Raw genomic sequence first — 26,551 nt, forward strand, 5'->3', positions numbered from 1 at the left:
TAGATAGGTCGACTGGATTATTTCAAGTGATCTACAGACTTGCCGAAATATAGAGACCAGATTATTTACTGAATTTGCCATGGATAAGCTCTTACAAACTAGAGGAATTGAGGGTGTTGAGGGGCACTGTGGCGTTACCATGTTTTTTGCAAATTAGTGACTAGCTGACAAGTTTCAAACGCAATTTTCATGGAATGATTGTAAATCCATGAAAAATGATAAATTACTCACTGTAGTGACTAGCTCCTAGTCTATAGTCCCCTTTCCTCCATACTGTATGGGCGTCCCTCGCTAGGGACAGGAACGGAACCTTTTTTCACCAGAAAAATTGTCTTACCCTTTAAATTTAGTTCCCTTGACTCTGCCCACCGGCACCACATTTCAGTTCCCTTTGACGCATCAGCTGTATTACAATTGCCTAATGTTAGGCAAGAATTGATGTGGTAACCATGTGGAAGACTACACCAGCCTTGTTCTCTTGGTATTAGTAACCCAACTATTGGCATAGGTCTGTACTACACAAGTTGGTAGTGTGACTGAGCAGCCAGACTTATCTGAAGAGGACTAAATGTGAGCTGTAGAGCTGTAGCATCGAAATCCACAAATACAAGTATCCAAATAACACTTGCACTCAAGGTCTTCTAGTAAAATAATTATTTATTTAACAGTCAGTTTTAAATGAGCATTCTTTAAAAGGGGCAATATGCAACAATAAAAATACACGTCAACATACTTTCTCAGAATCAAAGTAAGTAGATGCTCTTTAGAGATGCTTCATACACACTTCCTACGCCCTGGGGTGACCACCAATTAGGACAGTGGAACAAGTTACTTACCAACTGGTAAAGTTCTTTCGACTGGATGTTCCTCCTAGGTATTCCTCATCTTAGATATTCGTATCATCAGCTTTCCTGCTTCAAAAAAATTGTTTCACTAGAGGGTGCTGTGCTCAAAGTCGCAGCGTTGACGTCCCCCGAGGGCTGCCGTAGGGTGTTGACGTCATCCATGGTATAAATAGCTCGAGCCGCACCCGTTGGCTTCAGTTCTGTTTTTTCGATATCCTCAATTGATGAGTTGACCAGGCGTACCCATAGACCGCAAGCTCTCCAGGAACATGGAGTGTAATTCGCATAAATTATACGGATGGCGTAGGCTGGGAGGGTCGATGAGGAAAACCTGGGAGGAACATCCAATCGAAAGAAAGTTACCAGTTGGTAAGTAACTTGTTCTTCGAATGGATTGTGTCCTCCCACGTATTCCTCATCTTAGATAGACTCCAAAAGCAGTGAACATTTGGAGGAGTGAGTATCAATTTACCCTAATCATGAACCATATGAAGAATGGCCTTAGCAAACAGACCTTCTTAGGAAGAGGTTGAATCTAAACAATAGTGTTTCACAAATGTATGCATAGACAACCAGGTGGCCGATGCCCAGATATCTTGCACCGGTACACCCCTTTGAAGAGCTGTCGAAGTTGCCCCTGGTGGAGTGAGCTCTTAGACTCTCTGGAGGTTCTTTACCGCCCAGTTTGTAACATTCTCCTATTGCCAGGATTATCCATCGGGATAAAGTTTGTTTTGTAACTGCCAGCCCAAATTTGTGGCCGGTATATCCGATGAAAAGTTGGTCACTTTGTCGGAACGTTGCAAGTCTAGAAATATAAAAACTGAGAGCCCCTTTTGGGTCCAGCCTGTGGAGCCTTTCTTTCTCCTTACCTGCATGAGGGGGGGGGGATAGAAAGATGGCAATGTAAGACAAATGAAAGTCAGAGACTACCTTAGGCAGGAATTAAGGATTAACTTTGAGTGTTACTATATCTTTATGGAAGACGGTGTGAGGAGGCTTACAAGAGAGCCTGTAACTCACTCACCCTGCGGGCTGATGTAATAGCCACTAGTAGTATTGTTTTTAATATGAGAAGTCTTAGGGGACAAGAATGTAAAGGCTCGAAAGGAATGCATGTCCGGAATTTTAACACTAAATTTAGATCCCAAACAGGGATATGGAATGGGACTGGGGGGTACATGTTGGTGAGAGCCTTCAAAAATGGTACAATCAATGGTATCTTGAAATACGATACTTCTTCGGAGGAGCGCTTAAAGATAGAAAGCGCTGCTAGGTAACCTTTTATCGTACCAATCTGAAGTCCCAGATTCGCTAAATGTAATAGGAAAGAAAGCTCCATAGGTGTGCCACATAGGAATCGATCCACATTCCTACCCTTGCACCAGTTACTGAACTTATTCCAATGACACCGGTACAGGGATTTGGTTGCTAGCCTTCTGGCTGAAAGCAAAATCTCCATTACGCTGTCTGGAAGGTCCCAATCCTCATATCTCAGCCTCTCAGAAACCATGCATGAAGGCTGAGTGTCTTGACCTCTGGATGGGGAACTCTACCTTCCTCTTGCGAGAGAAGATCCTCTCTTTGTGGAAGACGTATTGGAGGGCAGACGGACATGTCCAGAAGGTCCGGGTACCACGTTCTCCTGGCCCAATCTGGAGCAATTAGGATCATGGATTTCCCGAACTTTCTCAACCTCCTGATCACGCGCGGAATGATGGGGACTGGGGGAAACGCATACAGAAGCAGAAATTTCCAGTCCACTACGAAAGCGTCTCCTAGAGCTCATCTCGGGGGAAATTCCCTTGAGCAATACTGTTCTCACTTCCGATTGACCTCGGTCGCGAACAGATCCACTTGAGGGATTCCCCAAAGGGTGAAGGTCTCTTGAAGGACTTCCCAAGCTAGATCCCACTCGTGGGAGAATGTGCTCTGCCTGCTCAAAGTGTCCGCTGCTGTGTTCTTCTCTCCGGCTAGGTGAACCGCCGATAGAGAGATTCCTTCTTGTATTGCCCAGAACCAGAGCTGCATTGCTTCTTTGCACAGTGGTAGTGACCCTACATATCCTCTCTTGTTGAGGTAGTACATGGCCACTGTATTGTCCGTCATTATCAGGATGATATTTCCCCGTACAGAGGGCAGAAAGGCCTTCAGCGCTAGTCTGATTGCTCTCAGCTCCAAAAGGTTGATGTGTAGTTTGGACTCCGATTGAGAACAACGACCGCTGATTGTCAGTTCGTTGGTGTGGGCTCCCCACCCTGTGAGTGAGACATCCAGCAATACCTTTGTCTCCGGCTACGGTTGCCAAAAAGATTCTCCACTGAGAATATTGTCTTTGCAAGCCCACCATAGAAGGTCCTGAGCAACTCTGCTCTGAACTTGCAGTAGTTCTGACATATTCCCTGAGAATTGGGACAACTGAGTCCTTAGGGTCCATTTGAAGGGATCTCATTCTCAATCGGGCCTCTGGCACCAGAAAAATGCAGGATGCCCTGAGGCTGAGCAACCTCAGAAAATCAAAGGCCGGCAGATGCTGGGCATTCTGGAATTTTGTTACCATCTGCAGAATGTGTTGAGCTCTCACCTCGGGAGGCAAGGCTTTCCCAGAGTAAGCGTCCAGGACTGTTCCGATGAATTGGAGTCTTTGGAATGTTATCATATGAGACTTGTAATTGAGTTAGAAGCCCAGACTGTGCAGGAAGTGGCAGGTGATCCTGAAATGTTCATGGGCCTGTTTGAGTAAACAAGCCCTGATTAACCAATCTTCCAGGTAGGGGTAGACGTGAATCCCCCCTCTCCTGAGACTCACTGCCACTACCGCCATCAGTTTGGTGAAAACCCTTGAGGCAAAGGTCAGCCCGAATGGCAGAACTCAAAACTGATAGTGTGAACCGCCAACCACGAACCTCAGTTACTTTCTGTGCTTTAGATGGATTGGCACATGAAAGTAAGCATCCTGAAGGTCCAATAATACCAACCAGTCTTGGAGTTGGAGAGCGCAAAGGATCTGAGAAACGATTAACATCTTGAACTTGTCCTTCCTGAGGAAATTGTTCAAATTTCTTAAGTCCAAGATGGGTCTCAATCCTCCGTCCTTTTTGGGAATGAGAAAGTAGGGGAGTACCAACCCTTTTTTCCTCTCAGCTGCAGGTACATGTTCTATTGCACCTTTCTCCAGCAGGGTTAAGATCTCCTGCACAAAGAGTGGGTCTGGAATTTTGGCAGAGTTGGCTCCCAGTGGATGATCCTGAGGTCTTTTCTGAGAAGGAAGGCCGTAACGCTGGACTACTGTTTCCAGTGCCCAAGGATCTGAAGTAATGCCCCACCATTCGTTCAGATGCTGAGAGATCCTGTCTCCCACCGGGGTCTTGTGGGTCAAAACCTCAGAGTGGCTTAGCAGCAGCTGAGGGTACATTTGCCGCTGCTGTGGTTGATCTAGCACTCTTTCCTCGTCCACCACGAGGGACTCTTTTTTTGTCCTCTTTGACTAGCCTGCCCGTTTCCCTATCGAAATGAGGAATGGAATCAAAAAGGATGACCCCTCCAGGAAGATGAGCACGAGTAGGAGTGTTGCTGAGGTTGACGTAAAGAGGGGCTAAGTGACTTAGCCGCCACCTTAGAGGTCTGCAGCTTTTCTAGACTCTGATCCGCCTTGTAGCCGAACAACCTCAAGCCGTCAAAGGGCATATTGAGTAATCTGGCCTGCACATCCGGTGCAAAGAATGACTTTCTCAGCCACGCAAACCTGTGTAGCACAGTGCAAGAAGCCATGGACCTGTTGATGCTGTCAGAAGGGTCCAATCCCGACTGGAGGCACTCCCACATTGCCTTCTTACCATCCCGTACTATGGCCAGAAAACCGTCCCTTTCTTCGCCTTCCGGAATGTGCTCAGCCACCGTGCTGATACAGTCCCACAGGGTGTAAGTAAACCTTGAAAGGGTAAAAGTAACATTGGTTGATTTTAGAGCCATACTGCCCTAATAAAATATGAGACCAGGCGTCAATTTTCTTATCATCCCTATCTGGGGGAATAGAGGGATAAGCAGACTGCTTTGTGGATATAGCTGCTTGGACCACTAAGCTCTCAGGTGAAGGGTGCTTAGTTAAGTATTCTGGGTCAATGGATGAAGGTCTATACTTTCTGTCAAAACCTTGGTCTACTGCCGGCCCAGATTCAGGAGTTTCCCAGTTGGACTTAACCTTCCTCTGAAGGGCTGTATGGAAGGGCAGTACTGGATCCCTTTGAGGGCCCTGGTTCAGAATGTCTGTCGTGTTGTCCTGTTCGTAAGTGTGAGAGTTCCTACTCCATTCCATAAGCTCCACAACTCTATTCATAATATTCCTATAAGTTGAATCAGCATGATCTGCTGGGTCAGGTTTGCTAAACTCCAATTCAGGTGAGGTGTCTATGCCGCTAGCTGACTGGAGACAGTCCTAAAGGTCAGACATTTTTGATTCTGGGTCCACCAGCTCCTCAGGAGCGTCCTTTGTCCCATATCTCAACCCAAAAGGGGAAGTTTCTTCCTCAGAGGACTGCTCCTCCTCATAAATGGATTTCATAGATTTGAAAAAGTCTTTTCTTGGCCAATGGGTATAAGCTTTACCCGTGGGTTGAGGCCATGAAGGCATAGGCATAGGTATTGGTTTTGTCAATGGCGTTGATGACTCAACGGGAATCGATGCTGTCTTCGTCAATGTTGTCAACGCTGACTTCGAAAAAGTCGAAGGTGCCTTAGGCAAAAGTGTCGTAAAGAATGGCGTCGACTGAACCTTCGAGACTGCCGTCGACAAAACCTTCAACGCTGGTGTCGACGAGGTTTTGAAACCGGACGCCATTTTGTCCAGCGTTGCCTTCGGTTTATGCACCGATAGGCTTGTTGACGTGCTCTTTTTCTGAGGTATCGGAGAAGGTTCTCTTTCCGAAACCCTCGACGATATCACACCAGATTTAGACCGTTTAGCAGTCTCTGACCTTCCTCTGTCACCCGAAGGATGAGCTGGGGGTATGGTCTTCGGGCGAACTCTTCGAAAGGGTGTGGCCGCATTCTCTAATATTCGCATGATTGAGGCTCTGAAGGCCTCCCATTTTCTTGGAGAAGAAGGAGAGGAGGAAGAGGAGGCAGAAAAGAAGAGGAAGAAAGGAAGAGGAAAAAAGAAGAGGAAAAATAGAAGAGGAAAAAGAGGAAGAAAAGAAGAAAAAGAGCAAGAAAAGAGGAGGAAGAGGAAGAAGAAAGAGAAATAGAAAGAGAAAGGAGTCTCTTCTTTGCCTTCTTCGATGAAGAAGACTAAGATTTTCTTGACCGACTCCTCGATCTAGACTTCTTCGACTTACGTCGGGACGAATCCTTAGATTCCCCGGGGTCTTTACTCCTCTTCGAAGAAGCTTTCCAAGTTTCCCTCCCCACCGCCAATTTACCTCAGCGCTCCTTAAGAGCTTTACCCGTCATGGCTTGACAGGAACCGCAGTCGTCGGTCCGATGGTCGGGACCCAGGCACCATAGGCACACGCGATGGGGATCCGTGATGGACATTTTCTTCCCGCAATCCTGGCATTTCTTGAAGCCAGTTTTTGGGGTCAAAGGATTGGAAGAGGATGACATAACAAAGACTGAAGCGCTGTTTCTCACACTCTAAGCGAAAGCTTTTGGAAAAACGGAACTGAAGCCAACGGGCGTGGCTCGAGCTATTTTTCCATGGATGATGTTGACACCCTACGGCAGCCTTTGAGGGAAGTCGACGCGCGACTTCAAGCACAGCACCCTCTAGGGAACAATTTTTCCAAAGCAGCAAAGCTGATACGAATATCTAGGATGAGGAATACCTTGGAGGACGCAATCCATTCGAAATGGCATTTATATATCACTTTTGTACTTTGTAAATTCTGAGTTCGGTAGAAAGGAAAGGTTAGAGCAAGGAACAAGGTTAAAACAGGTTCTCAGAGCATGTGGGCACTTTTAAATCTTACAACGAAGCCTAGATAAAAACCTTTCTGAGCAAATATAAGTTAAAAACCAATGTATCACCTATGAAGGACAGTAAGAATCGAGGTCAATGGAATAGAAGAGTCTGCCGGGAGCCAGGGCAGCCAAATTCAATTGGAGCAAACTCTATGTAACTGAGGTACTTCTTAGATAGCAAAAAGTCTTGCACAAAGTGAGAGAGTTTGTTGTAGAAGCCACTGTTGGGCCACAAGCTGTTACACTTGTGAAAGTTAGAGCTGATACAAGTCTCAACTGAGAAAAGCAAGCTACAGACAAAGAGGTAAGTACCCCTTAGTCAGAACAGTACCTTAGGTTAGAAGAAGAGGATCCAGCTGGCTTCTGTCTTGGTTGCAGTGTGGCAGATCCTGTGTTACTGGGCCTCAGTCATGGGGACTAGAGGGAGGACATCTGGAGGACTCCTGCACAGCAGTTTGTAGGTCGGCGGCATCTACGGGCTCTTTTCAATTCAGCAGCACTTTGCGGTTTCAGTGTGCGGTAAACAGCACCAACGCAGAGCTTGGACACCGGTTGGGCTTCCGTGAGTCCAGTCCAGGATACTCGAGCTTGGGTTGTCCTGCTTCAGGAGGGTCCTCAGGATCTTCCTGGAGCTTTTGGCCAGCTTACAGGCATTGCACTAGACTACAGATTTCTCGACTCTTGGCACTCTGTTCCAGCAGCAGCAAGGAAGTACAGCCAGTTGGGGAAGGTCCTCCAGCAAAGTTTGTCTCAGGGTTAGTTAGTCCCACTAACCTACGGGAAGAAGTCGTCCCTTCGGAGCTTCTCTTGTCGATTAGGAAAAGGAGTTTCAGCACAGCAGCAGGGCTTCACCTGTTAGTTTAACGGTCCAGAAGGATGCAGCAAGCTCCTCTTCACGATTCCTTCGTCAAAGGTTTCTTCCAGTGGTCGACTCTCTCCAGTCCAAGAAACCTTGCCTTTTATGCAGTTTTCTCCCATTCATGCACATACTAGCTGTCACTCACACAGCAGGGTGGCCGTCATGCAAGGACAGCCAGCCAGCCAATCCGGACAGGGTGCATTCAGGTTACCCTGGAGACTGAGGACAGGGGGGTTTTGGGCACCTCCCTCACTTCCTGGCCTTGCAGACACACTGGAGCCTGAGGCGGGTTTCAGTACTGAAGCCTGCCAAAGGCAAAACGAACAAAGGGCTCAGATCTGGTTTGGCGCGCAGCATAAAACCCAGGAAAGACCTCACATACAAGAAATGGCGAAAAAAGAAGACGGGGGACCTTTATGACTTAATGGTCACCCATGGGTGCCATACTGCAGCTGAGGATTCAGCCTGCGGTAGAAAAGCACAGTGGTAGGAACATTAAACCACTGCCACCAGCCCTTTAAAGTAGTGAGGGTAACATAAAAAATGGTTACTTGAGTAAGTAGGAAAAGGGGCTGCTAAGTAACCCCCCAGCACTGCACATAAGATGGGGTGTGCTGGACCTACAAAGAGAAAAGGTAAGTAAAGTCAATTTCACTTTACTATTCTTGGGAACGGTAGTTCACCCAAGAAAAGGTGTTTAAACCTTAAGAGAAATCTAAAGGATTTCTCTGTGACACTGCACTGAAGGTGCTGTGTGTCACTATACAAAAAATAGATGCCTATGGAGTTTGTCAGACTCCAAAAACAAAGGAAACACATAATCCAAATCAGACCAAAAATACATGAATGAGAAAAGAAAGGCTCAATCACTCCAGGGTAGAAATTAAAAGTCCAGCTAAAGAGCTGGGGGTCTCTAAGGTTGAAGGGGATTAGCACACAAATTAGAATTCTCCCAACACCTAATCAACGCTGGTTTTAAGGGGGAGGATGATGGGACTTAAGGAGGAAAGGGCACTATGGACTTGGAGTATGTTAGTCACTACAGTGAGTAACTTATAATTACACCTACGTCCCGTCCCCTTTCCTCCATACTGTATGGGTGATTACCACTGATTTGAAGCCCTGGGGTGGAGATATGTGAACCTCCTTAGACAAATATGTTTTTAGGACCGCCTGAATGAATACCGCATCTGATCTGGTACTGGCGTCTAAGTAATATTGCTTGAAGTAGGCCACAGGGGAGGCCCATGTGGACGCCTTGCTGATAGTTGCCAAAATAGATGTCACTGAAATGCCACCATCGTAGCTTTGTCCCTGACCGCATGAGCATGCATGTTTGCTGGCAGCTTTATGCACTGCCCCTCGTAAGCTTCCTTGATGGCCGAAACCATCCACCTTGCTATAAAGGCCTTGGAAGCTTGACTCCCTGGTTTTGATCCTCCGAAAGTGACAAACAAGGCGTCTGATTTACAGAAGCCCTTAGTTCTGTCCAAATAAAACTTAAGTGCTCTCCTGACGAGACAGTGCAGGACCCTTTCTGCTTCATCCTGCTGGTTTTGGAAGAACGTAGGAAGGACTATTTCCTCAATGAGGTGGAACAAAGACAATACCTTTGGGAGAAAGGAAGGGTGTGTCCATAGTACTACCTTGTCCAAATGGAAAATGGTACATGGCTCAAAAGCTGCGAGTGTCTGTATCTCACTAATCCTGCTGGCAGAGGTGAGTACCAAGTGCACAGTTTTAATGGTCACCAAGATCCCAGACCGGGTGTGGCCGCTTAACAGGCGGGTAAAGTCCAGTTAGTGCGGCAAGTGCCTTTTTACCGGGTTGGAGGTGGATAAAAGATTGTAACCAGAATTTCGATACGCACCTATGGCTGCCAAGTATGTGCAGCAGTGTCCACCTGCACACCAGAGTATGCTAGATGTGCTGGGAAGGACATTGCATGGCCTATAGCACTTATAGTGCACCCTAAGGGGTCTATACCCTTGTTCTTGGCCCAGCTGCAGAAACTGGTCCATTTGCTTTTGTACTGGCTCCTAGTAGATGCGCTTCTTGCCCCCGGGATGATGGAGGGGTGGAGTATCGATCCCCCTTGCAGGGATAGTAGTGGACCCGGAAAGTAATCTGGTGCCCCCCCCCCCGGTTGGTGAGGTAGTACATGCAGGTGGAGCTGTCCGTCTGAATGCCTGTCCTGGTCCTGTCTCGACAAGAGGCCGTGGACACTGTGGTCTTTCAAGGGGGCTGACCACCCCTGGAGGGATGAGTCTGTGGTGATAGTGTAAACTGGTAAATCCTGTCTGAATGGTTTTCCTACCAGGAGATTGGAGTTTGTCCTCCACCAAAGGAGGTCCTGGTGGAGGTGGGTTGGTATGCTGACCAATGCTACTTGGGAGCCAGTTTCCTGATTCCAAGAGGCCGAGAAATTTTGCTGCAGCCTCCTCATTTTGAGCCTGGAGTGAGGCACTGCTATAATACCTAGCAGGTGCTGATACCACCATACCGACATTACTGCGCTGCTCAGGAAGTAGCAACTTTGGTCGCTGTCATCTTGTCCGAGGAGGGGAACATCTTCTCTGCGTTCGTATCCCAAATGAGGCCCAAGAATGTCAAAGACTGAGTTGGCTACAGCTGTGACTTCTTGAGGTTGATGGAGAACCCCTGTTTGTATAGTGTGTCCATAAGCCTGGCTGATGTATTCTCGACCCCCTCCAGGGAGTCCACTCGTACCAGCCAATCATTGATACGGATATAAGTGGTGGCCTTCTGATCTGAGCAATGCTGCCACTGCGTTCATTAATCTAGTAAAGAGCCTTTGGGCTGAAATGAGAACCTTGTATTGGAAGTGGAAGCCCATGACCCGGAATCATAGGAAGGATCAATGAGCCTGTCAAATTGGAACATATAGGTATGCATCTTTTAGATCCAGGGGGCACATCCAGTCTCCCCCACACAGGGACTCCGCTATCAATGCTGGCATAACCATCTTGAACATTTGAAGGGGTAGGAAAAGGTAAAAAGGTCCAAGACAACTCACAGACCTGCCTGGTTCGTTTCTGTATTGCGAAAATGCAGGAGTAGAACCCAAAACCTTGTTGGGCCGTGGGAACTTCCTCCACTGCATGACTCACTATTAGCAAGCGGATCTCCGCCAGGAGCGTTTCTGTGCCAATCTGCATGAGACGGGGGAAAGGTGGGGGACTTGAGGTATGGGTAGGAGGAAGCCCTGGGAAACCACAGAGAACCCATGGGTCCGCAAACCTTGTCTCCCAGGACTGATAGTGAAGGGCAAGCCTGTCCCCCACCAAAGAGCTGTGGATCCTGTACGTCACTGCTTTTTTCCCTCCTAGGCTGGCGTCTGTGAAGGGAACTGAAAAAAGACTGTGGTCTTCTGCTGCTTACGGTGGTGCTGGCTAAGAGACCTGAAACTACTGATGGTACTACCTCTGACAGACCTTGCGTGGCTCTAGCTGAAACTCTTGGCAGCCGACTTTGCCAGTATGGCCAGTGATTTGGCTGTTTGGGAGCTATTCTTCTTATCCAGCTCCTCATCAGTAGATGAATTAAACAAATCCCCTCCGTCGAAAGGCAGGTCGAGGATACGGATTAAACACTGTGGCCTTGAGCCACACCATTCTCCTCATGTCTGTAGCCACGCATACGGCACTGCCTGCCGCGCTTTTGTTGCGCCACCAATGATTTCATATGGTCCTGAGCCACTATTTTTGCTTCCGCCAGACCTGCCCGGAACTGCGCCCGTCTATGGACGGGGAGATCGGGAAGGAAGTCAGCTATCTCCCTCCACAGTTTCTTGTTGATGGCAGCTAGCATGGCATCAGCATTTGCTTGCCTTAAGTGAAGAGCGACATTCGAATACACTTTTTCAATAGGCCTCAAGGACCTTTTTCTCATTGCCTAGTAGGGCTGAGGTGGATGAGGATGTGGAGGTTTGAGACTTTGCATACATCAATGCTGCTGCAATGACTGAGGAATGAGGCTGGAGGTGCACAGACACGATGAGGGGAATCTCCTTCCGCCTGTCTGTATTTGGCATCTAGGCGTTTGTTGGTTGGCTGCATTGTGTGACATTTTGCCCAACCCTTCTTTGCTAGGGCCTCTGTGTCCTTTTGAAAGGGAATGCCCGACTTGGAGGTAGATCAAATTGCAAGTACCTCTGCCAGGACTCCCGCCGCTGGCTGCTCCTTCCTTTTGTGGCTGTGGTATGCCTGAATACTCTGCCACTCCTAACAACCTTTCATGGAAGTATCCTGATCCTCGTCGTCATCCGTGTCTCTAGCTGTGTCTTGGAGGTCCCCAGAGTCTGCTGGAGGCATGCTCAAAGGACCTGGCAGCGGCTGCACCACACTGATAGGCTGCGCAGGAGGCTCTGCAGACTGGGCGAGGCCACCATGGTGTTTGGGACCAACGGCTGTACGGTAGCCGGTGGTTGTGATGGAGCCGGTGTCTAGACAGGAAATGGCTGCTGCAGGAGGACAGGTGGGATTATGTCTTGGATGATACCCTTAAGTATATTCCCCATCTGAGGAGATTTCATTAGGGTAGGGAACTTGTCAAAAAAAAAAGAGTTCTTCACATGCTGGTGAAGCGCACTTCTGCAATGGTGCAGAGACGTGTGCCTGTGCTTACTGCTGACTCCACCCTGCAGCTTGCCTGCTCTGGGCATATCCCACCTTCGTGTAGCGCCCCTGGGTAGATGCAGTCGGCTATGAGGTGCACCACGTGCCCATAGGCGACCATTCCAACCACTTTGTGAAATTAGGTCTTTCAGGCTCGCTGGAGGTGCGAGCTTCCGGACGAGCTGTCATTTTGTCTGGCTCTGCAGTCATTTTGTCCTGCACTGTGCCACATGCTTGATGCGTGTCGACTGATGCTCTGGGCCTGGTCCCTGTTTGTCTGCTTAGGAGCATCGTTCGGGCCTGCCCTGCACCTCAGGGGTGGACCTGTAGGCAATACCCAGATGGTCCAGATCATCAAAGAGGGGCTTGGTGCATACATTATACAGGGTCGTGGGGAACACCGCAGGTGAAGGGGATAGGGTCCGCTGCTGCAGAAGGGGAGAAGACCCTCATAGTCCTATTGCCAAGGAAGCACTGTATCCATACTATAGCCTCCTTGGAAACATGGGCTGCTGAGTCCAGGTGGCTGCATAGGACCTTGTGATCTACCAGGTCGAATGCAGCCGACAGGTCGAGGAGGAGGAGTAGTGCTAGTTTTCCATTGTCTCTAAAGTCATCTATTTGGGACTTAAGGTCAATTAGGGCTGTTTCTGTGCCATGTTGAGGCTGGAAACCGGATTGGCGGGCTCCTAATAGCAGGTTAGATTCCAGGAAGTTCTGAATTTGGATGTATGCTACCTTATCTAAGATTTTTAGAAGGAAAGGTACAGTGGTGATGGGCCTGTAGTTTGTTGGTATGGTTGGGTCTAAGGTTTGCTTCTTGAGAAGGGGGGAGTACCAAAGATTCTTTCAGGTTACTGGGGACAATGCCTGATGCAAATGAAGCGTTGATAAGTTTAGAAATAAAGGGTGCTAGGTCTCTAGCAACGTCCTTGATTAGTTGTGCTGGGCATTGGTCACCCTTGCAGTTGGACGGTTTGAGTACAAGTATGACCCTCTCCACCTTTATAATAGAGACTTTAGAGAAGCTAAAGCAAGTCACTTGTTTGCAGGGTGGCAGCGGTAGTGCTTTCTATACTGCGTGCAGGCGCCCCGTTCAGGCTTGCACCCGGTAGTAGAGCAGAGCCCGAGGGAATTCCCTGGAACCAGAGCACTCAGGCCTCTCAGTGCTGGGACCTCGGAGAGCCTCATTCCCCTTGATGGTACTAGAGCCTAATAGGCACCTCCCGCTTGGTTGCTTCCCTGGAAAGGAGTCGCCCTTTGGGGGTGCTTTGGAGAACAATATACTTACCTTCGGTTTGGTCTTCCTGAACGCGTACTCTTTGATCTGCTCTGATTGTCATCTGGAGAACAAATCCTCCACCTGGCACACCTGTTTAATAGAGCCCATGGAGTAAGCGTGCTGCACGCCAAGCAGCCGTCTCAGGTGTGGTCCTCACCCAGGCACTGGAGGCAGAGCACGTGCAGGTCTGAAGTGGGGAAGGATGTGTGTCGCACGCCGGGCACCTACTAAAGCCGGCAGCAGTTGACATGCACCAGGGTGGGACATAGGCACAGGAGGACAGAGTATTTATATATCTAAAACAAAGATTGTTCGTGAATAGCTAGAATATAGGGAAAAATGTCCCTGGGTAAGATCTAGAAGCGTGGAATTATGAGGAAAAAGGGCCACAACCACAACACAAGTGAAGAGATCCGCTCCCGTTGACGCGGAAAAGAGGACTGAGGTGTGGCGCTGGTGGGCGGAGTCAAGGGAGCGCACCCAAGGCCATGCCCCCAACTAAATTTAAAGGGGAAGATGATTTTTCTGGTGAAAAAAGGTTCTGTTCCTGTCCCTAGCGAGGGACACCCATACAGTATGGAGGAAAGGGGACGGGACGTAGAAGTAAGGTTGATCTAAAGGCACTTGAATGTCAGTTCTGGGTACTTGGAGTAGCCTATTTAAACCATAAGCTCCAGTTCTATTTTGATGTTAAGACTTCACAATCATTTGTGGCCAATTTGGATCTCATAACAATGCCAGAGATGAGGCACTTGTTCACCAAATTTAGGTTGGGTTCCCTTTCACCTATACTCGTTTCTACGGAATTCCTGGGCGGCTCATAATAGTCTATTCCCTCGTAGATGTATGGGGCAACAGTTTGTAGTTCACATTTAATTGTAGCACTCAGCCTATCAAGCATAGCACTCTATGTGGCTCAAGCCACTACACAATGAGGCCAGGATGAGACACATACGGGACCCTCAACCCCTGTGCTTTTAATACCACAAGCCGAGAAAAGTAAATTATATCTGGAGGGCCTGGAGGATATGTTGCAAGAAGCTAATGGCCAGATTGTCAGCAGGGTGGTGAACGTACTGTTATATCCTACAAGAGTTCTTGTTGTATGGGGACCAACAAGCTGGCGTGTTCTATTGTCCATTTCCTGTTTACCAATTTGTTTGTATTTTTGTATCTGTATTTTGCTTCACCATGTTCTTATTATGATCATGTTTTAGGTTGTTGCTTCAGTGGTTTGATCAAAGTACAGCTGAAAATGATGATGAAGTGACTGGCAATGTCATGTCCACCGGCTTCTTAGATAGACGTGAGAGAAAGAAAATTGCAACTGCCTGAGTAACTGGTTGTCATTAGAACCCATTTTCTGTAACTCCTCAAAATGAAAGAGAGCTGCCTTGGTTTAACGAGGGAAGAGAAGAACCATCCTACGTCAACAGTAGTTTGCTAGAGATAAACTATGGCACAACTTTGAGCAACAGCCCAGTATTGCAGAACCAGTTATCCTGACACAAATCGTTTCAGTGATCTTGTTCAAGTGCATTTCAGAACTTGAGTATATATGGCAGCAAAAAATAATTTTGCTAGAATCTTTATATACTGTCAGTAACTATGAACGAGTTAAAGAATTGTGACAGAGTGAATGTAACCCATCTAAACAAATAACATTTTGCCCATTTGAGCACATAGTGTGGTAAACATTACAAAGCAATATCATTTCAGTTTTACTCATAAAAAAACTACAAGACCAAGTAGTCAGATTATATTTTGTCTCCATGTGTTGAAGGGTTTGTTAAGGAATGGGTGTTTCCGTTTCATTGCCTTTACAGTTATTCCTTTTTAAAGCACGGTGCAGCGCATACATTCCACACTATGGCTAAAGGAGTATCAACTACAAGCTGAAACGACATACATTATTTTAACACTACCATATAAACTCAGAGAAAATGTCTTGTTTTAGAAACACAATGAGTTGTAATCTTAGTTATCTGAACTAACATTACATAAAGGATGTGACATCTATGAACACAATTTTCAAGGGGGTGTTTGACTAATAGTAACAAGACATATCCTCTATTACTTTTCTTTGAAAATAAATACCTTACATAATCTTACACAAACCAAATATTTAAATAACAAGGGTTGACTTCTTGGCTTTGTCCTTGATTCCTTTAATCACATGGATGCACTTGTAACGTGATAGCTTAAAACCTTTGCCCAAATTTTAAAGAAATTAGCTTTTCCTTTTGTAAATTCATAACACATAGATGGCTCTGTCAAGATTCAAAGCAGTGGCCAAATAATTCAACACGGATCTCTGGTGCAAGCACTTAATATACTAAACGATCTGAACAGCATGTGTTAGAGTTCTTATATTCTGAATTAACATTTTTAATGTACTTTGCATAAATGAGGATGACCCAGAAACATATGCCAACATTTGAAAACTACTAGTGATAAAAACTTTCAGAAAAAAGTTAGGCTCTAATTGCAATGTTCATGCTTATGACATTTACAGTTCAATGTATGCATCCAGAAGTTACCTTAACTCTGAGAGTTCGGCAAAAACTTCAGGGACATCTGGCATTTTGTAACTAAACCCATTTAAGCCCATCTAGACAAAAATACAGAGAACAAATGTTAACAGCATAAATAACACTTCTGATCCTTGGCACATTGTACAATTCTGGACATTCTAACCTGTGAGAGTGCTTCAGCCGTGGGAACAGGTAATGGGAAATCTGTAATAAGTCCATAAACTGCAGGTTTGGCAGTTGTGTAGTTTGGAGATGGTGGTACGACTGTATCAGTAGCTGGCACAGATCTGTTTGCTTCTTGTGTTGGATACGGGGGAAGGAACGCAAACCCCTGAGGAGCATAAGGTGGCATTCCGGCTGGGTTATTATACAAGCTAAAAGACACACAGAAAGGCATCTTAAGGAGCGGAAATCACAAGGGTGTTATTATTCTTAAATGAAAACAAGCTGCAGAACATAGTAACAATTATAGCGGTGCTGAATGTTAGTAAGCCAACATTGATTTGTCCATAATCTCGCCAGAGTATTACAAAATGCACAGCTATTGAAATACTTTAAACTTTCAGACTCAAACTTCAAAGTTTGACTTTTGTCACAAATGGCCTCCAAAATCCACAAAGATATTTTATTGAAGGTGTATTATTACATTTTAAAAGAACTGGTTTGGGAAGACTTTAACGGCTAAAATCCCCCAGATGTACTTTAAAGCAAGGTAATTCCCCCTTCCACTTCCTACCCTCTCTTACTCCCCCTCCACCAATTATCCCCCTACCCCATTCCCCTCTGGTCTGTTGGATTGCCGATGTTAGCAGGGTTTTCTCAACGGCCTCTCCCCTGCTCCCGCTTTCAGGCTCCATCTCTTCCTCTATCTCGCCTCTACTCCCTCTGTGATATTTCTCCTCTCCCTGTACCCATTTCCTTCTCCTCTCACTTCTACCCTACCTGCTCCCCTCTCCTTCTCTTCTCCACTCGCTTCCGCCACCCTCACAGTACCTGCATCTCTCTTTGCTCACCTTTCTCCCTCAATAATCACATTCAACTACTCTGTCTCGTGATCTTACACCCTCTCTCCGCCCGTCTCTCCCAACTACCTTTGTGAGCCCACTTCCCCCTTCCCCACTACTACCACCTTTCACTCTCTTCTGGACTCTAATGTCACATACCTTCCATTACTCTGACTCTAACACCCTCTCTAAATCCCCTACACACATCCCACATCTCTCAACTTTCTTTCACCTGGCTGCTGGCTGGACTTTTATAGAACAGACTTCCCTCTTTCAACACTCTTCCAGGCTCCTATTGGTCCCTGAATTGGTGCCCCTGGTCACATGCTCCCCATGGTCAGTCTCTGGCTAAGCTATCTGTGGAAGGCTTCAAAAGGGCTTTTATTCCTGCACCGTTTCAATCTCCATTGGTAGGGTAGCAGCCGAGTGCTCGGGCAGCTACTTTTTCTTGTGGCTTTAACTGTTACTTTTGACTTCATCAGCTGGCTTGTGGATTAGGCAAGTGTGTGGTCCTGAACCCCTGTTTTGTTTGCAGTGCTTTTAGGGAATTCTTTAACTTTTTTTTGCCCCTTGTAGCAGCAGCGAGGGTCTCCTTTCCCCAGCACCTGCATCCAAGCCACTTTAGCTCTGGCTTGTCGGTCAGGTGAGTCTGTGGCCTTCTGCCCCATTTTTCAGTGCTTTTAGGCAAGATGTAAACTTTTTTGTCTGTTCGTTCTCCCCTGCCTGTACTTCTGTGCACCCACTTCCTTGTTCCAGCCCACGAGCTCTATGATTGGGCATAGCAGCCCATAGAAGCAGCAGCGAGGGTCGCCTTTCCGCCGGCACCTGCTTCCAAGCCACTTTAGCTCTGGCTTGTGGATCAGGTGAGTGTGTGGTTCTGTGCCTCGTTTTGCAGTGTTTTTAGGCAGGTTTTTTGGCATTTTTGCACATTGTAGTATGTTCGCACTCACCGCCCGTGCTCCTGTGGTGCGCCCACTTCCTTGTTCCTCTCCCCACCTTATCACCCTCCCACCATGAGCTCCATGATTGGGCCTAGCAGTCTGATTTCAGACACAGGACGCATGGCAGCCCCCTGCCCGGTCAGCCCTTGGAAAAGGGCAGTTCCCGAAGAAGCAGCTCCAGTTTGTGCTTACCCGGGTTCACCTAGGAAGCCAGCCGCCGTCAACCAGCAGTGACTGACCAGGTCAGTGTTGTCTAGGTGGGGACTAAAGCAATTACTGCACTGCATCAAAAACCCTACCAGCCGAGCCAAACCCATGTTAGCCAGCTAGTAAGTAGTTTTCCAACCACTACTGTGTCCCAATTGGAGGTGGTTCTCTATCTACTGCTGCATCTCAAATGTAGACGTTTTCTAGCACCAGCCAGGTATCTCAAATCTAAGTGTTTTTCTATTTGCTACCAATGTTCCCTCTAATTATTTTTCTCCAAGTACAGAAATGGTTGGCTTTTGTGCGCACATTATTTTCCATGTGTGCAACCGATTACCGAGGGAAGCCACTTTGTGAGAATGCATAGTCAGTGAACCATCTCCAAAGAGTTTGGAAGGGAATTTCCCATTCCCAACCACTACAATTTTTTACAAACTAGCGTACAACACTTTGTCCAAACATATAGGCTACAAAAAGCATATGTGCTAAGTAGAGCTCATCTACCAGGCCGGCTTCCAAGATCTGCCATAGTACCTACAAAAAGCAGATATGCACAAAAAAGCCTTGCATGCACGGTAGAAACAATAGGTTTAGATGTGGCAATTCATATGTCAACACTGCTCAGATAAAATGCAGAAAGCGTTTTATACCATTAGTAAAAAACAATCATGTAATTTACAGAAAGCAAATATTGCTTATCACTGATGAGGGTGTCAAAGAATTCAGAGCAAACATGTAGAATAATGGCAAATAAAAGGGATGTGTCAGAAAACATGCCATTAGGAATTCACGTGCCACTTTAATGGAGTAATTTCAAGAGTCTGGAGGACATGCCTTACAGAAACGCTAATAACATTACTGTCTGATCTTAAGATGAATTTCAAGGGGAAAGAACATCTTTTAATAAGCATTAAGTATTCCTACTGGCAAAGCAAATTACTTTTTTACGCCCTGAAAAATCATTTGATTCCAAGTAGGGAGTAAAATATCATCAGAGCCATGCTTGTCACTGACATAGGAAGTGAAATTACTGGGCACATAATGCAGCTTGTTGTTTCGCCTACGCTCCCTCACCACAGCCTAGAAATCATTCCACAAGAGCCTTAATGAGTATTCTTATGTAGCCTTGTTGAAGAAAATCACATATTTGCCATTTAAGTTAATAGCAGCAATGCTCAGAGGTACAACAGATTGCGGCCTTCTTCAATAACCAGGGACTCCTCTTTTGCAATTCAATGTTTTCAGTTAAAAAAGATGCATGGGGATGCTAGAAGGAATACACGCAGAACACATGATTAGATTTAAAATCCCTCAGCAGCTGAGCATAGAAAGAAACAGAAGATGCAATTTCTGATACTGTTACTAGAGCTTCCTACCCATTAGCAAACAAACATGTGCTTCACTGTACTGTACTGCCGAAACATCTAACTTAGTTTGTGAAAGTTGCGTATTCGTTCTTCACCCGAAGGAGTGTTTTCCTCTATCCCTGTGCTAACTTCCAATACTAGTTGACAGAGCTCTGTAGAAATTGAGGGATTGAAGCAGTAAAACCCTCACAGGGATATGTGCACACCCACCATATCTTTCATGCAAAATAAGGCATCAACATGATGGTATATGCAATTTAAGAAAATGTAATGAATCTGCAGGAGAACAATGAATTTGAAGTATTTACAAGATTGTTTGGAACATACCAGACCACTGTGTTTTTGGGTAGGATTATACAAGTGCTCAGTGAAACCGTATTTGTATTGCAACAAGTTACCATATAATTTGTTAAGGTCTATGCCCAGTGGAACTTGGAAAGGATACATATTGTGTGAAAAACATTTGAGCTTTCTGAATAGCCTCTGCCCTCATACTACATAAGAATAATGGCAGATGTGTATGCCAGGCATAGTCTATATCCATTATTCATTGCAGGCCAAGTAAATGATTTCTTGCGGTTTTCCTTTTTTTCCCTCAGTATTTGTATGGACAACTGATGTGTGAGGACTGGAAACGTGATGTAGGTTTGTGGTTTATAATTATTTTTAAGAAGTGTTTAAAAAAATGGTTTTACAAGTATTTGATGTTTATAACGACGCAATAGGTTTTCTTCTTTTGTCTTGTACTTTTGTGTAAGGTTGAGCATGAGCACCCAGAATCACAAATACAATTTAAAAAACAATGTAAGAAAGGAAATTGCAGGCCAAGTAAATGATATAGCAATGTACCTCTCCACTTTTAGGATAATGCAAGCAATGCTAAAGTAGGAGACATTGAACCTGCCATTTAACTACTGTGATAAACCTGAAGGTGTCTCACCCGCTAGTCCCCGGGATCTGTCATCCAGGTGGCCAGGACACGGCCATCGCTTTTGAATCCAGCTCCTGGGGTGGACCTGTGCGGGAGGATCACCTGGGTGAGGGGTCTTTGGGAGTGGGACACTGGATGGCGAGACGCGGTATCCCCTTTCCTGGAACACCTTTACCCCATCCTACCAGGTAGGATACTTAGGAACTCAACATCCCCACCCCCCTTTTCACAACATGAATACTTTCTCATGGAAAACTCGCTATGAGAGGAAACGGACTAACACCCGAGCCGTGTACCTGACCTGTCCCAATACAATGATCAGGTAGGGTCAGGCAATTACTGACATCACGCACACATGACTTCCATTATACTTCCCCACACGGATAAACGGCAGAGCACGAGAGCACACACTGAGCGAGGCAAAACTTTGACCCTGGCATAAGACCAGGAAACCAGGCAGAAGAATCTGGCACCAAGTGTCAGAGGTACCCGAGGCCCTCCCGCATCGATAATCAAGGCAGAGAGAATTGCCTTCTGTAGTGGTACTGTCCTTGGCTCCTACAACAAAGATGCAGCAGTGAAATCAACACAGCCGGTGAGTTGGTGGAGACTGATATCAGACCGGTCTGTGCTGAAGCCAAGGTTGCAAGCGGCAACATTGTATGGTGAGCGATGAAGCGAACAGTGTATGAAACGCATGTGATAACCAACAAGAGTAAAATTGAAAAACAGATGAGTGATTACATTTTAAAACCAAGATCCGATACTGTGCACAATTGAAAGTCTTCGATGTTGATACTGCCAAGAAAGTTGATGACAAAGTAGATAAGTTGGTCCGAGCCCGAACGAGGGAGATCAATTGAAAGCTTTGGGTTAAAACAAGTTTGTGTTAAGAGTGAATCAAATTGGTCCGAGCCAGGCAGAGGGGGACTGACTGAACATTGGGTTAAAATGGATCTGAGCTTGACTGAGGGGTGGTCGGGGGTGAACTGTGAATCACCAGAGTAATTGGATACATGAAAATCCTAAGCATTGTGTTAAAGGGGATCTGAGCCCGGCTGAGGGGATCCGAGGTGAATAGTGAATCACCTAAGAAATTGAGTATGTGTGAAATCCTGAGAGAAAAATCACATTATATGTTTGTTGCATCAGGTCCTCCGAAAGAAGAGACTTTGAAATGGCAGGAGACTTGAGCACAGAAGACACTGATGTTAATGTTTGAACTGCACCCCCCTACTAGAGAAGCCAGAGACTGTGCTAAGCTCGAGTGTGCCGTCTTGTCCCGCGCTGAAAATGTGGGAATGGAGGACAACAGCCTGAATATCCTGACATATCCTTTCTTAAACACTTTTTTTTCTTTTTCATAACATTGTTTCTCACAATATTTGTATTTAGAGGTAAGGATAGGCAATAGATTTTTTAGTATAGACGCTTTTGTTTTGACAAGACACCACTAGGACTGTGTTATTATTATTTGATGGTCGTAGCTTGTGCCTAGATTTAGATTTAGGATTAGATGGGTGTTTTTCAAACCCTTTTTGAAGTTCAATAAACACCCTTGAACTGTGGTCACTTATATCCGTCTTACTGCTGACACCATGCCTTACTTACACTACTCAAACTCCTTAGAGGGCAAATTAATATTTGAGTTTTATAATGTGTTAAATTGCAAGGTGACTGCTTCAAAGTGCCCTGCATCAGTCTACCCACCACACCTTTCCTAGCCCCTCTTTCCTGCCCCATGTTACCCATGCATCCCACTTCCCTCTTCAACCACAACCTTTGCCCCCGCATTCTCCACCCACCCACACCACCTCACCCATCCTCAGAGCACCAAACCGAAAAACAGCACCAAGCCCGCTACCACCAAACGTCCCTGCTCCACTTGCCCCCCCACCAACCTCTGAGTCAATCACAACCAACCTAACCTTCAATCCCACGCCAGTCCTCCCCCAAAGGCCTCTGTCCACCCACTCCCTCTTCGCACACCCGATCCACCACCCACACTCCCCGTTCCCACAAACAGAATCACTCTCTCTGACCAATACTCTCCCTCCAGTCACACCAACCGACCCAGTCCAACCGATCACACCATCCTTCCCAGTGACCAGCATCATCCCACGCCACTCGGACCACCCCAGTCCTGCCAGCCCCGGACATCCGGGAAAACACGCCCGCACTTTCCCACAAACTCGCCTGCCTCCTTATCAATGCCTGCTCTATGGCCAAAAACAGGCACAGCATCTACGACCTCCTAACCTCTGACAATCCTGATCTCATTGTCATCACTGAAAACATGGTTCTCTGATGATTGTAAACCAATTGCACATGAGGCATTCCCACCTGACTACTAATTCAACACCTACAGCAGACTCTGAAGAGGAGGCGGGGTAGTGTAAGGAAGGCATGGTTTTGAAGTAAGACAGACACAAGTGACCACAGTTAAATGGTTTTTATTGAACTTTCAAAGGGGTGTGATAAACTCATATCTAAACCTAAATCTAAGATGGGAGTAAGCTACGACCATCAAATAATAAAGAATGTAGTCCTAGTGAAGTATTGTCAAAATAAAAGGGCCTATACTAAAAAACCTATTGCCAATCCTTATCGCTAATTTACAAATAGCGTGGGGAAATGTTCATGAAAAAGAAAAAAGTCAGGATGTTCGGTCGCTCCTCTACGTTTTTAGTACAGGGCAAGGCGGTTCCCTCTAGCCAAGCACACACACTGGCTTTCCTGACATGAGGATACAGTTCCAATTCCAGCATCAGGGCCTACTGTGTGCTCAGGACTCTTTTCTATCAAAGTCTCTTGATTCGGAGGGCCAGATGTCCAAAAACAGAAATAGAAAGTTCTTTTCTTCTTACAACTTTGTGACTTGGGTTTCTCACCCTGGATCCCCATTAGCCGGGCTCAGATCCCTTCTCATTTACTGCAGTTCCCCCACTCTTCTGGGCTCAGATCCCTTCTAAATATCTAATTACTCTCCCTCATCCAGGCACGGACCAATTGCCGTTCACTTTACACTTACTGAAAACATTCGAATGTGCACAGGTTTAGCTTGACCTGTCGCAGGACCACTTCGATATAAAGTTCCTTTTTACAATATAGTTACTATTCCGTTGGATACCTAATTGGGACCCTTGAATGAGCGCCCAGGTGGCGCCGGACCACTCTGTACAAGGCATCTTATTTTGCCTTTCAAAGTATATGCATTTTACACTTGTTCACGCCTCATCACATGTGCTTCAAACACTGTCCTTTGTGGATTTCTTCGTACAATGCTGCCACTTGCAACCTTGGTTCAAACACAAGCTGATTTCGTATCTGCTTCTCTGACTCACCGGCTGTGCTGCTTTCACTGGCACAGCTTTCTTGCAGCAGCCAAGGACAGTATCACAGCGGCAATCGTTCCTTCCGGCCTGGGTTATCACCATGTGAGCGCCCCGGATACCTTTGATGCACAGTGTCGGATAGATCCGTGTCAGTTCCTGGTCTTAAGCTTCTCACTTTCCAAGGTTCGTGAAAGTAACCGTTTCTAGAGGGTAAGGGCACTTCCCTCCTTGCAACCCTCTCCAAACTCGCCACCTCTCGCCTTGTGTTAAATCTCCATCTTGTAACCGCTGCTTCCTCGTGTGCTTTTCGTCGTTCAGAGTGTTCTTTCGTGCTCTGCCTTTTATCCGTGTGTGGGGCAGTATGATGGGAGTCAGGTGTGTGTAATGATTAGTAATTGCCTGACCAGGGTGTTAGGACATGTCAGGTATACGACTCTGGTGTGAGTCTGTTGTCGCTCACCGTGAACTGTTCGTGAGAAACTGACTGTGTCGGAAAAGGGGGGGGTGCGTTGAGCTTCTAGGTATCCTACCTGGTAGAATGGGGAAGAGGCGTTACAGAGAAGGGGATACTGCATCTCACCCTTCAGTGTCCCACTTCCACTCCGCAAAGACACCTCATCCAGGTGATCCTCCCACACTGGTCCTCCCCCAGGAACTGGATCCAATAGCGATGGCTGTGTCCTGGCCACCTGGATGACAGATCCCCGGGGACGAGCGGGGGAGACACCTTCAAGTTTCTCACAGTAGCCATCCTCCACAAACCACACATTTCCATCACCTTCATCAAAAGAAAGCTCTGCACAGCTAACTGCGAATCCCTACTAGTCAAACTCTCTCTCCTGCCCACACAGCTTCCTACTCATCTACAGGCCCCATGTATACGACAGACATTTTGCCAGCAGCCTATGCAACTCCATAGCAGCCACATTAGTTAACCACCCAGCACTCAACCTACTGGGGGACTTCAATATCTGGTTTGGCGTGCCCAACAACTCCATGACTCAACCCCTGGTTGACAGACTAGAGGCACTCAAACTTACGCAGCAAATTACAGGACCCACCGACACTGCCGGTCACAACCTTGCTGCCATTTTCAGCTCCTCTGACCTCATTTCCACATCCACTCCTAGACTCCCCCTCATGTGGACAGACCACTCAGCCATATCTTTTTCTCTCCACACACCACCCATGCCTCCCAATGCTTTCACTAACCCTCCATCTAAGTTCAAGTGCAAGATATTACCTGACATGGCAGAAGCACTGCTACACGTCCTCCCCTCACTACTGACCACAGATAGACCCATACCCATAGAGCTCTTCGACTCCTGGCTAAAAGGCTCATTCCTTCCTCTCACCCCCTCCAGCTTGGCTCACTCCCACAAAGGGCCAACCCCCAAATGGTTCACCCCCCCCCCCAACTGAAGGTGTTAAAAACCCAAAACCGATCCCTCAAGCACATATGGCGAGCCTCCAGTACCACTCAAAGCAAATCAGTATACACCCACCATCACCGAAACACAAATCGGAGATCCGAAAGGCCAAAAATGTCTATTACAACAAAGGAATCCTGAGCTGCCACAGCAGCAAAAAGCTCCACAGGATCATCACGGAATTCCTGAACCCTTCCTTGCACCTCTGCCCTGACCACTTCCTTGCAAAAGCTCTGCAACGCCATCTCTGAACACTTCCACAAAATTGCCCTAGAAAGGTCAGCCACCGTCAATGCTAAACTCTACAATCTCACCGCCCGCCCAACACCCGCTCTGCAAGAATAAACCCTCATGCCCACCGAGAGCCCTTCGTTCTGCTCTTTCAACCCTATTTCAAGCGAGGAGTTCGTTAAACTACTATCCGACAGCCAACCCTTCAGATCTCCCCTTGACACTTGTCACTCCTCTCTCTTCAAAGAAATCTTCACCTCCACACGTGCAGGAAAACTGGCGAGGTCCATCCTTTTTTGTTTTTAATACTTTTTTTGGTTTTTAAGTACAACAACCTGTTAACAACCAAACAGCTGTGCGTACAAACATACATACACTGGGGGATTACTTTACACAGCATATTATGGCGATTCAGATCACCTTTGTCTAGGATTACTTTCGCAGGCGAGGGGGAGGGGAACAGTTCCTTGTTGCCTGTCTCAGTGATGTGTTGGTCCGGGTTGTCTAATTTTCTTGGTGCCCTCAGGAGATGCCTATTCTCTGACCCATATCCCAGAATCATTCAATCAGTGTAGTCTCTGTTGGGGGAGACATTGTTTGTACCAATGTATTCCAGGCCTCCAACCCAACATTATTCTCATGCAGTCCTCTTTGCAATGCCCGATACCATGCTGTCGACACGGCCAGCGACCAACATCTCAAGTCCGTCCACCATGCTTCAATTTTTGGACTGGTTTCAGATTTCCAGGCTATTGCGGTCCTGCGCTTCACCAGGATACACATCAGATCTTTCATTTGGCTAGGTGCGCTTGTTGTCTATTGCCTCTCGAAAAAAGCCTCAGTAAATAGGACTCTGGTGGCCACTCTTTTTGTTGGATGCCACCCACAATCGCTTTTTCTTTGATCTTCTCCCAGAATTTCTCCATCACCGGGCAGGGCAGAAGAACAAGTTACTCTCTTACCTGGTAACGTTCTTTCGATGAGATGGTC

The 26,551-nt window shown here is 46.6% G+C and overlaps 1 protein-coding gene across 1 annotated transcript in view; it reads right to left on the bottom strand.

Annotated features, from left to right (window-relative positions):
- The window catches only part of VPS37A (VPS37A subunit of ESCRT-I), an 862,571-nt gene that overhangs the window by 334,111 nt on the left and 501,909 nt on the right, over positions 1 to 26,551 (bottom strand). The window contains exons 5-6 of the mRNA XM_069631579.1: positions 16,279 to 16,489; positions 16,122 to 16,192 (exon numbers count right to left, since the gene is read on the bottom strand). Coding sequence (XP_069487680.1) covers positions 16,122 to 16,192; positions 16,279 to 16,489 — 282 coding nt within the window. The remainder of the gene's footprint in view (positions 1 to 16,121; positions 16,193 to 16,278; positions 16,490 to 26,551) is intronic.

The sequence above is a fragment of the Ambystoma mexicanum genome, chromosome 6q (assembly GCF_040938575.1).
Source record: "Ambystoma mexicanum isolate Mex_15411 chromosome 6q, UKY_AmexF1_1, whole genome shotgun sequence".
NCBI classification, from domain to species: Eukaryota; Metazoa; Chordata; class Amphibia; order Caudata; family Ambystomatidae; genus Ambystoma; species Ambystoma mexicanum.